At 33.9% G+C, this 12,546-nt stretch overlaps 1 protein-coding gene across 9 annotated transcripts in view; it reads left to right on the forward strand.

The window, feature by feature from the left end:
- Positions 1–12,546, forward strand: part of LOC118616759 (lysine-specific demethylase 6A-like) — a 191,034-nt gene that overhangs the window by 33,681 nt on the left and 144,807 nt on the right. For all 9 annotated transcript variants that reach the window (XM_036242190.1, XM_036242188.1, XM_036242186.1 and 6 more), the window contains exon 5: positions 1,615–1,649. In XM_036242190.1, the coding sequence (XP_036098083.1) occupies positions 1,615–1,649 (35 nt within the window). The remainder of the gene's footprint in view (positions 1–1,614; positions 1,650–12,546) is intronic.

Below are 12,546 nucleotides of genomic sequence, written 5' to 3' on the forward strand. Positions count from 1 at the left end.
AATGTAGTTTTATTTGTGAGTAAATTAGGGAAAGTATAGTTTCTTTATGTAAGTATATAGTTTTAAAGCTAGCAAGATGGATTATATCGTTAATATTTATGAAATGTTATGTGACACAAAAATTGTATTACAAATTGTTCTTTATTCACATATTCAGAAAATAATGTTTCTAAGTAAAATTTAATTTCAAGACATTTTTGGGCAATGATTTAAAATTTTCAGTTTGTGTAATTAAAATGCTTCATGTTGAACATTTTGCCAGTTACATATTAATGCTACTTGTTCAAACTATGTTTTAGAGTGAAATAGATTTTTACCTTACAAAAAAATGATGTATTATATGGGACTGTGATATCATAGATACGTGCCAAATAGTTGTTTGATTTTAGAGTTAATTACAAAATTTGGCGATAATTTTTTTTTTTTTAAGTAATGTAATTTATGGGTACCTGGTGCAGTGTTATTCAATCTAGGTATACAGAATTTACTAGAAAGCTGAGGAAAAGTAATGAAACAGTACTAAAGCCGCCATTTCACAGGCTTACTGAATCAGAATCTTAAAGAGCTAAGTTTAAGAATTGATAATGTTTTCATTTTTCCTGAAAGATTTTTATCTTTATGGTATTCATTGAGATATAATAAAGAGAAGGTGTGGGAAAGGAGGAGGAAAGAAGAGAAAAAAGTAATTTGGGTATTTATCCTAAATGAGAATTTCATGATTTCTGTGAGACTCTTCTTAGAAAAAAAATACATATATTTAAATATTCTGCATATAATTTGAAAGTTGTTTTGTAGTTAGGACCTAACACTAAACAGAGAGGAGATTTGTATTAGACAAAAAAGAACAATATAATCCAAATAGCTATAATGTAGTTGTTAAAATTATTGTGATTTTTGTTTTGCTGAATTTTTTTTGGTCTTTGTTAAATCCATTCATGCTTCTAGTGTTGGGAATTGGGCATCGGGAAGAGTTTCTATAAAATGAAGCAAAATATTCAACCTTTATTTGAATTTTAAATACACTTATTTTATAGTCTTGCTTTTTCAGGTGGTTTGACTTATTTTTTTAAAGTCACCTAATTCTGAAGAACAACAAAAAGTTAGTAGAATTATTTACTAAAGATGTTCGGTATACTAAAATATTAGTAAATTAATTTTTGTCTGGTCAGTGACTTCTTGGGAAATACTGTTTATATAAAATTTACTATGAAGAAAAACCATATATTTAAAAAACATTTTTATTAATTAAGCAGTAGTTTTACTGTATATTTAAGGTGACAGTACTGAGTATCCTTTGTCAAGATATATACATTTAGAAGATTATACTTAATATTGCTGATTTGAACTTTGTAAACTTGTTTAGTATTGATTTTTAATGCTTTCTATATATGTAAATGCTATTTGTAATTAAAAATAGTGGGATAATTATTTAATGCTTTTTAAAGCATTAAATGATCTTCTGTAGATTTATCTGTATATTGTTCTATTAAAAAGAAAAGTTACACACTCTTAAATTTGTCATCTAGTTTTAGCATTTTCTTATGTTGTGTATTTTTGTTTATTACCTGAAACTCAGCTTTATTTTGATTAATTTCTTTCCGTGATCCTTTGTAGTTCAATTTCATATTGCCCACTTGTATGAAACACAGGTAAGTATTTTAACTTACTTTACTTGATAACAAGAAGTAACAACAGAATTCTCATATATTCTTTAATTGAAATTATATTAGACAAATAGTCAAATTAATTGAATTCTATATATATATATACACTACATCCATATATATACTACTATATCCATTTAAAATTTACAATAATTGAATGTATTTAAAGTTTTGCTTAGTGATAAAGTTTATTAGAGCAATAAGGGAATTCATATTCAACTAACATAGTTTTTCTGTTTGTTTTTGAAGATTTTTTTTCTGTTAATCCTTACCTGAGGATTTTTTTTCTATTGATTTTTTAGAGACAGTGGAAAGGAAGGGGGGAGGGGGAGAGAGAGACAGAGATCAATTGATTGCCTCCAATACATAACCCGACTGTGGCTGGGGATCACTCCCACAACACAGATTTATTTGTACCATTGGCCTGGAATCAAACTTGGCAAACCTTCCATGCTCAGGCAGATGCTTCAACCACTGAGCCGCACCTGCCAGGGCCAGTTAGTATTGTTTTTGTAACTATATCAACTGACTAATTTAATAAATTTTCCAAACACTCTGCTTGCTGTATAGTAGAAAATATTATTTAATATGATTTGTCTTCAATATTGGGTTATATCTACACACTGTGAAATGATGTACTTAAGTTTTTTACCCTCCTAATGATAATATCTAGTTTTATATTTTTAAGTATTTATGGATATTTAAAATATTGTCTTTGAATAATTTCTTCTGTTTTTCTCCAACAATAAAATGTCTTTAAAACATCTTTTTGTTAACACGCAGTATAGTCATCCTTTGATATTATTGTCATTACTTTAAGGTAGGTTTTTAAAAGTATTTCAGTTTTAATTTTTAGTATAGTTACTATATGGCAGCTTGTTTTTGGTTGTTGAATTGAAAACTATAGTTACATACAAATTTATAATCCATGGTAGAAAATCAGGAAGTTTGTACGAGATAGAACACAATTATGTAGAGTTAATTCAGAGTAGTTGAGCATCTATTATTATATTGTAATTGTGAGATACATGTAATAGCAGAGTTTCGGAGAAAAACGCTTTGCACAGAAAAAATTGTGAGTTTTATCCTTTTGTTTTTAGTCCCAATTGTAAAATAATGGGGCGGGACACATACAGAATTATACCCAAAAAATGAAAGATGCTTGTGCGTAATAAATTATATTATTAAGGATATATAGTAAGATAGTTGAGATCATTTAAGTGGCTGGTTGCCAAACCCAGTTTATAGAGTAAACATCAGGGAGAGCTTTAAAAATATTAGTATCAGTTTTCTGTATCTCACTTCCCCTACCACCGTCTCCCTCACTTATCCACCCCAAATTCTTATATTTACTGAATCAGAGTTGATACATCATCAAAGTAGGGGATTTTGCTAGTAGGGGATTCTTCCTGTTTTAAAAAATGTGTTGATAATTTGCAACCTTTTTTTATGATTGTCATAGATAAGAACTTTTATTTTCCAATTAAATCTTTTGTATATATAAAGTTTTTTCATTATTTTTAAATTTTATTTTTATTGAATTTATTGAGGTAATATTGGTTAATGAAATTATGTGGACTTCTTACACAGTTCTGTGATATCATATGTATATTGTATTGTGTGCCCACAACCCAAAGTTGAATCTTATTTCATTGTCATACACTGGACCTTCTCAACCTATTGTTATTCCTCATCCCCATATCTGTCAGGTAACCACCATACTTTTCTGTTGCCTGTGTTTATGAGTTTTTATGTCTTGTTTGTTTGTCACTTTCAGTTTTATATTCCACATATGAGTAAAATCATGTGGTTCTTGACTTTTTTGTTAGACCTATTTCACTTAGCATATTCTCAAGATCCATCCATATGGATGCAAATGGCAATATTTCATCTTTTCTTACAACTGAGTAATATTCCATAGTATATATTTACCACAAATTCATTATCCAATTAATTATAGAAGTATACTTTGGTTGTTTGATGTCTTGACTACTGTGTGTAATGCTGCAATGAACCTAGGGGGTCATAAAATTTTTTGAGTGAATGTTTTCAAATTTTTCTGGTAAATGAAGTTTTCCTAATAGCCAAACCCAGTTTGTTGAGCATCATTTTATACATGTGTTGGCAATTTGTGTATTTTCTTGAACGGAGTGTTTGTTCAGATCTTTTTCATTTAGATTGTTTGGTGTTGAGTTGTATGAGTTCTTTATATTTTTTGGATATTAACCTCTGTCAGGGCTCTGTCAACATTTGGTTTCCAACCATTTGGTTGGTTGCCTTTTTGTTCAGTTCACAGTATTTTTTTGTTGTGCAAATGCTTTTTAGTTTCATGTAGTCCCATTCATTTTTGCCTTTACACATCCTTTGCCTTTGGGGTCAAATTAATAAAATCCTCTTTAAGACCAGGTTCATTAAATTTAGTACCACTGTTTTATGTAATTTATTGTTTCATTTCTTATATTTACATCTTTAAATGGCCGTATTATCTAAAGCAGTATATAGATTTAATGCAGTCTCCTTCAAAATCACAATGGCATTTTTTTTATTTTAAAGATTTTTTTTTTTATTGATTCTTAGAGAGCTAGGAAGGAAGGGAGAGAGAGAAACACCAGTATCGAAAGTGAAATACTGATTGGCTGCCTCCCGCATACCCCCTACCAGAGATTGAATCCACAACCTAGGCATTTGTCTTGACTGGAAATCAAACTGGCAATCCTCTGATGAAAGGGACATCATCCAGCCCACTGAGCCATACTATCTAGGGCCACAATAGCAGTTTTCAAAGAATACAACAAACAAAAAAAATTACCAGATTTCTGAGGAACTATTGGGGGTGGAGGGGCTAAAAAACCAGAGCAATTTTGAGGAAAAAGAATGAAGCTGGAGTTGTTAAACTCCTCCTTGACTTGAAATTATACTGCAAAGTGACAATAATCAAAACATAGACCAATGGAACGGAATTGAGAGGCCAGAAATAAACTTTCATTATATATATGGGCAAATAATTTTTTTGCAGAGGAACTAAAAACATACCATGGATTAAGGAAGACCTCTTTTATAATGGCACTGACTGAGGCCTGGCCAGTGTGGTTCAGTTGTTGAGCATCGACCTCTACACCAAGGAAGTCACTGGTTCAGTTCCCAGTCAGGGCACATGCCCAGGTTGTGGGCCAAATCTCCAGTGGGGGGAGGGGGGGGCATGCAGAAGGCAGCCAATCAATCGATATTCTCTCTTATTGCTGTTTTTCTCTCTCTCTCTCTCTTTCTTCCTCTTCATCTCTCTTTAAAATTAATAAAGGAAATATAATAATAATGGAACTGGAAAATTGAAAAGACATGCAAAAGAATAAAAACAGATAGCTGTTTGTCCCTGATTTATTATTTTGACATAGGAAAAATGATTTTAATAGTCTGTTATCATTGTGCATGTTAGAATATTAAAAAGTATCTTATTCATTGCACTCTTCAAAGAAGGAAATGTTTGAATTTTACACCTAAGTAATATATTTGTTACAGAATTCTTGCATTTGAATTAAAAAAATTTTTTTTTCCTTTATTGATTTTTAGAAAGAGAGGAAAGGAGAGGGAGGGAGGGAGGGAGTGGCGGAGAGAGAGAGAGAGACATTATTGAAAGAGAACATTAATTGGTCACCTCCTGCCTGCCCTCCACTGGGGATTGGGCCTACAACCTGTGCATGTGCTGAGACTGGGAATCAAACCAGCAACTTCTTGGTGCATGGTTCATCGCTCAACCACTGCCACACTGTCCAGGCTGCATTTGAATTTTTTAAAATTGGAGTATGTCTGTTATTAAATTGTACAATTGATGCTGTTATAATAGAATGGGCCATAAACTCTCAACTGAGTGTATTCATCTTAGGGGAATGTGGGCAGTATACGTTCATATGATATAAGAATTCTTGATCTCAGTGGATAACTTTTTCTTAACTAATCCGGAAAAATACTTCTGTTTGAAAACTTTTATTTATAATTGTTAATGGTCTGTTTAAAGTAATATGATCCATAAAAAAGTTTTTTGTGGCTATTTAAGTACATCTTTGTGTATTTTTTGTTTTGTTTTGTTTTTGTATGTGCCCCTAGTGGGAACCGAACCCAGGACTCTCTGGTCCATGGGCCAACACTCCAACTGCTGAGCCAAACCGGCCAGGGCTGATACTTCTAATTTTAACTGATAAGCGAAACTTAATATTTATAAATACTTGATTTATTTCATATCCTTAATGTGATTTTTTGTCACATGATAATTTTTCTGAAGTTTTCTAGGATTATTATTTAATTTTAAAAACCATTGATGCCTATTGAGTTAGTTTCTGAAGCCTCTTAGATGAACATAGGATTTTACCCTAATCCATTATTCTCAAGAAGTATGCTGATATTTTTCAAACTTGAGAAATAATAATTATAGCCCTGCCAGTTTGGCTCAGCAGTAGCCAGTGGCAGCCCATGGGCTAATAGTCTTGGGTTCGATTCTGGCCAGGGCACATACCTTCATTGTGGTTTGACCCCAGCCATGGTCGGGGTCATGCAGGAAGCAACCAGTCAGTGTGTCCCTTTCACCTCAGTGTTTCTCTCTCTCTCTCTCTCTCTCTCTCTCTCTCTCTCTCTTTCTCTCTCTCTCTCCCTCTCTCTCCATCTGAAGATAAACAGAAAAACATTCGGGTGAGGATTTAAAAACTATTTTTTTTATAAATTCATAGGACGGCAAAAATATGGAACCAGAGAAAAAGTGTAGTTTTCCCTTGTTTCTTCAAGTGGTTGCATTTTGTGTAATTGTGTAATATTAAAACCGGGAAATTGTGAAGTTGCACTGTCTGTTCCTTTCACTGTATGCTGTTTTAGGCTAGTGATAAAGGTGAGCATGGAGCCACATTGTATTTGCTGAGTAGTTTTCAATCTTCCTTGGTTTTCAGTATTCCTTGGTCTTACCTGGTGTTTTAATTAGAGAGAGCAATTTTGCGCCTGTTGTTGTTTTCAGATTGTGTCATCTCCAGAATGCAGTAAGGGATATATGAGGCAAAACAAAACAAAGTGAACAAAGGAAATATTAAAACCAAAAGCAACAAAACAAATCCATGGAACTTATTGCTGTATTTTCCCTTGAGTTCAAAGATTGATAACAGTTCACTTTTTTTTTTTTTTTTTTTAATCCTCATCCGAGGACATTTTTCCATTTTTTGCGCAGACAGAGTGGGAGGGAGAGAGAAGAAGAGAGAGAGAGAGAACATTGATGTGAAAGGGACACATCGAGTGGCTGCCACCCGCACGACTAACCAGGGCCGGGGACAAACTGCAACCGAGGTACATGCCCTTAGCGGGAACCGAACCCGGGTCTCTCCGGACCGCAGGCGGATGCTCTAACCGCTGAGCCAAACCAGCTAGGGCAACAGTTCACTTTTTAAAATTTATTTTGGGGACTCTTTTATGTTGGTTTAATTTTATTAGTAATTTATTTTATTTTTAAATTATTTTAAAATTTTTTGTGTTTTTTTTTTTAATTGATGTTCTCTCTCATCGATGTTTCTGTCTCAATTTTTGCTGTTTTTAATCCTCACCTGAGGATATTTCTTTCTTTTTTAAGAGAGAGCTGAAGGGAGGGAGAGAGTGGGAGAGTGGAGACAGAAACATAATATGAGAGAGACACATCGGTGGATTGCCTTCTACATGCACCCCTTCTGGGGCCAGGGATCAGACCTAGAACCCAATTAGGTACCGGCCCTTGACTGAGAATTGAACCAGCAAACTCTTCAATCCACAGGTCAATGCTCTAACCACTGAGCAACTCCAGCCTGGGCTGCATTTGATTTATATATAGTGTATAGTGACTTTAGTGGGCTTTAATTAGGAGAAATAAAGAAAAGTGAATTTGCCACATCTTGTTTGAATTTGGAAGTTAACATTGATCTTTCAAATTGTAATCAACCTTGTGATCCTGAAGTAAATAAAATTTGATTGAGATGTATTATTGTTTATATTATTGGCCCTTCATATTAGGAAATCTGATTGAAATATTCCAAAAAGAATTACATTGTTGCTGATGTGTGTGTAGTTTGATCTAAGATTGTTTGGCCTAAGATTGTTTGGTGTACTGAACATGTGCAGACAATTTTTTTCTTGTCACTATACCCTAAACAATACAATCTAACTACTATAAGTAATTTAGATATGATTTAAAGTATATGGGAGGGCCTTGGCTGTTTTGGCTCAGTGGTTGGAGTGTCGGCCTGCGGACCAGAGAGTCCTGGGTACGTACCAAAAAAAAAAAAAAGTGTATGGGAGGATATATGGAGGTTATGTGCAAATACCATGCCATGTTATATAAGGGACTTAATCACTGATGGAGTTTGGTATCCATGAGGGTCCATGCTATCCTTCATAGATACCAAGGGATGACTATACTGCTTGCTTAGCCTCTGTGATCATAACAGAGATTGATTTTTACTTTTTGTAATGCCCTTTGGAGATTTTGGAATCATGATTATACCTGTTTCATGAAAGGTGTTTTGAAATGGTATATTACTTTGTTATTTTCTAGAAGAGTTTTGTGTTGAAGATTATGTTTCTCTTTTAGTATTTAGAAACTTTTTCTGGTCAAGCCTCTTGATCTTAGATTTTTTGTAATTGAAAGTTACAAAATGTGGCTACATTTAAATGCAGTATTGGTCACTATTTAGATTTGGGGGTTGTGGAACCTTATTGATTGAATTCTGTTTTAGAGAAGAGATTTTTTCATTTCATGTGAACATTATTGGCATGGATTTGTTTATATTCTCTATTGTTTTTGGAAATGTCTGATGTGCAATAACAAAATCTATGGGTTTTATTATTTGAACTTTTACTTTCTTATTAATGGGTCTTGCTAGAGTTTTTATTAGTTATTATTTTTTAAACCTCACATGAGGATATATTTTTATTTATTTAGAGAGAGGTAGGGAGAGGGAGAGAAAGAGAGAAACATTGATTAATAGCCTTTCAAACACATCCTGACTGATGATGGAATCTGCAATCTGGGTATATATCCTGACCAAGATTTATCTTTTGACTTTTCAGTGTATGAGTTGATGCTTCAACAAACTGAGAGCCACAGCAGCCAGGGCTAGAGTTTTGTTTTGTTTTTTAGTATTTTTTTCTTTATTAATTTTAGAGAGAGAAGAAGGGAGAGGGAGAGAGAGAGATAGAAACATTGATGAGAGAGAACATCAATTGGCTGCCTCTTGCATTCCCCTCTTTGAGGCTTTGGCCCACAGCCTGGGCATGTGTCCTGACGGGAATTGAACGGGTGACCTCTTGGTGCATGGGTCGATGATCAGCCACTGAGCTACACCGGCCGGACTTAAATGTAATAATTTTAAAAACATATACCTACATTATGGTTGCTTCCTATTTTTTAATTTTTAATTTTCTCATTACTTTCTTTGGGTTTAATGTATTCAATGTTACTTTTGCTGATTTTTTACATACACATACTTAGCAAGTAATTTTAAAGGAAACATGGTTTGATGCATTCTACAAGAATGGTATGTGTAATTTATTTAGAAATATTTTCTAATTTTAATTGTGATTTAATTTCTTTAACTTATGGTTTATGTAATATGATTAATAATTATATAAGAATTTTCTGATTACATTGTGTTATTGATTTTCAACTTAAATGTGTTTACTCTTTTATTATTTGAATCTACGTTATAATTTTACATTGCATCAGTCTTGGTAAATGATCTAATTCTTTTTTTTTATTAGAAAGAACGTATATTTTGTTGTTCTTGGACAAACTATACTAACAGGTAGAATTGATTATTTGCAGGTGTTCCCTATATCCTTTCCAACTTTCTTATTTTAAAATTATTGCATGTCTGTTAAACCAGTTCTCAAAGTTATATGTTAATAGAATTAAGCATGATTTGTGTGGCATAGTCTGCTTTATCCCCTTTTGTATTACAAATCTCCCCCCTCCTTTTTTTTCTTTTGTTAATCCTCACCTGAGGATATTTTCCCATTGATTTTTAGATAGAGGAGAGAGGAAAACATCTATTTGAGAGAGATACATCATTTGGTTGTCTCCTGTATGGCCCCCACTTGGGATAGGGATCGAATCTGCAACTCAGGTGTGTGTCCTTGACCAGGAGTCAAAACCATGATCTTCTGCTCTACTGCTGAGCCAAACTGGCAAGAGCTTCTCTCTCTTTTCTTCTTCTTCTTCTTCTTTTTTTTTTTTTTTCTGAATGTTTTCAACGGGTATAGAAATCTCTTATTTTCATAATTTGGAATTTTTATTCCATTGACTTCAGATTTTTATTCTTTTTGAATAGAAGTCTTGTTAGGGTTTGGCCTGTGATGCTGGCTTGTGAAAGAATTTATAGTAAAGAGAAGAGGGAGGAAAAAGGAGTAAGTTTATTACTTTCCCCATAGTCAGGGAAAGGACCCGTGTATTGACTGGCAATACAAAGGCAGGTAAGAATGAGAGAGTTACTCTTTTATTCGGGTCTTTTGGAAATAAAGGGCAGTGGAGGCAGCCAGGAGATCGTATTGAAGTTGAACAGATGCCAGGGGATTCCTGGGGAGTTGCTGTTTGTTTGTTTTCTAGGAGACAGTCTGGCCAATGTGCCAGGTAGGCATCTTTATTAACATCTTTTCTAGCCTGTAAAATATGCTTTGGAGCAAAAGAAAGTTACAGGAAGTATGAAAAAGGTTGGTCTTGTCTGAAGGGGTTACAGAGAATTAAAAAAAAAAAAACAGGGAGATTTGTTTGAAGGGAACTTTCTATTTATCAGAGATTCTTCAGTGTGAATTATCTTGAAGTCATTAAAACAGCAGGGAGGAGGAGTGGGGGAAAGCGCAGCCCTTATCTACTTATTGTTTGAGTGAAAGGTTGTTTGATTTCAGAGGTGCCAGCAATCTCCACATTTAATTACCAACTGTTTCTCATAAATTGTGGAAAAATCAAAACAAAAAAGAAAGCTTAACTGCTTAGCTAGTGTGGCTCAGAGGATTGAGTGTCCTACAGGGACTGAGAGGTCACAGTTTGGTTCCAGGTCAGGGCATGTGACCAGGTTGTGGGCTCGATCCCCAGTAGGGGGTGTGCAGGAGGTAGCCTATTGATGTTTCTCTCTCACATGGATGTTTCAATCTCTCCCTTTTTTAACCTCTAAAAAAATAAATAAAAACATATCTTTTAAAACAGAAAACCCTATTTTATGTTTTTACAAGTCTCATGATCTTATTGTTAATCCTAGGAGTGTTATGTGTACCTTTACCCAAGTGTTGATTGGTGGTGGTGGTGTTTTAACTACATAAGAATTTCTCTTAATATTTGGTTTTCTGAAGTTTCTGATCATGATCGTAGTTCTTTTGGATTTGTTTGTCATTTGTCCTACTTCTTCAATCTTTATCTTATTGTCCTTTAATGTTGTGCAGGAGAGATCATTTCTTTAAAGTTTGTTCTTGTCCAATTGTTGTTTTTCTTTTATCTGTACTTTATATTACAGCTTTCCCTATTCTCTTTTCTGTTTTCCTTTTTTTTTTCAACCTTTTTTCTTTCTTTATGTTTATTTCCTTCTGAGTTATTTTCCAGTTAGATTTTTTTCTGTATCTCACCTAAAGTTAAACTATTTTTGAGTTCTTTTGTTTACCCTATTTTTCCTCTAAAAATTTGGGTGGATTTTTTGCACAGTTTCCAATTCTGTGCTAAAATTATTCATCATTAATTTTTTAGCATATTAGTATTTTAATAATGTTTACGAATTCCAATATCTGAATCTCTTTTTTTTTGTTTCCATTTACTTTTTCTCTTTGATTTTCACTGAAATAAGCCTACATGTATGAAAAACATATATAGATCACTTCAGCTTTCACACTTGCTTCAGTTTTTCTTTTTTAACCCCTGGACAAATTTGTAGTTAGGGAATAGATTACCATAATCTAGTGGAGAAATAATATGATTCAGAATTTATCTTTTTGTGTTATAAGACATGGTGTGATTCTAGTTTACTCTTTCTCAAGGTGGTAGTCATTTTGAGATTGCTTTATTTTTTATTTTTTTATTCTCACCCGAGGACATTTTTCCATTTTTTGTTCAGATGCGGGGCAGGAAAAGAGAGAGAGAGAGAGAGAGAGAGAGAGAGAGAGAGAGAGAGAGAGAAATCGACGTGAAAGGGACACATCAAGTGGCTGCCACCCACACAACCAACCAGGGCCAGGGCCAAACTGCAACTGAGGTACACGCCCTTAGCGGGAACTGATCTGAATCGCAGGCTGATGCTCCAACCGCTGAGCGAAACCAGCCAGGGCTTGAGATTGCTTTTAATTGAACCATCCCAAACACATGTACAACCGACAGCTTAAAAATACATCAGGTTAAAACTAACAGATTCATCAGATAGACAAATTTGCTATTATATCACTGAAGTCTTCAACATTCCTAATTTAATAACTGAATAATTAGACAGAAAAAGGTAACTTAGGGTATGATACATTATTTTAACATTCTCAGTTACAGGATGATATAGTATGAATTGAATTGACCTACTGTTAGTAGAATGCAACAGTTTTCATGGGCACACAGAATATTCATAAACATAGAAAACATTCCTGCCCATGAAATACAATGAATACAAATTATACTAAGTACATTTTCAGAACACAGTGGAATTATAACTAAGTAAAATGGCTAAAAATTGAAAGTACACATCTAAACTATGGATCTAAAAGATGTAAAACAGCCCTAACCGGTTTTGCTCAACGGTTGGAGCATCAGCCTGCACACACCTCCGTTGCAGTTTGTCCTTGGCCCTGGTTGGGTCGTGCAGGAGAGAAGCCACTCGATGTGTCCCTTTCTCCTCGTCAATGTTTCTCTCTCTCTCTCTCT

This window comes from Molossus molossus, unplaced genomic scaffold, assembly GCF_014108415.1.
Source record: "Molossus molossus isolate mMolMol1 unplaced genomic scaffold, mMolMol1.p scaffold_m16_p_40, whole genome shotgun sequence".
Classification (NCBI taxonomy): Eukaryota; Metazoa; Chordata; class Mammalia; order Chiroptera; family Molossidae; genus Molossus; species Molossus molossus.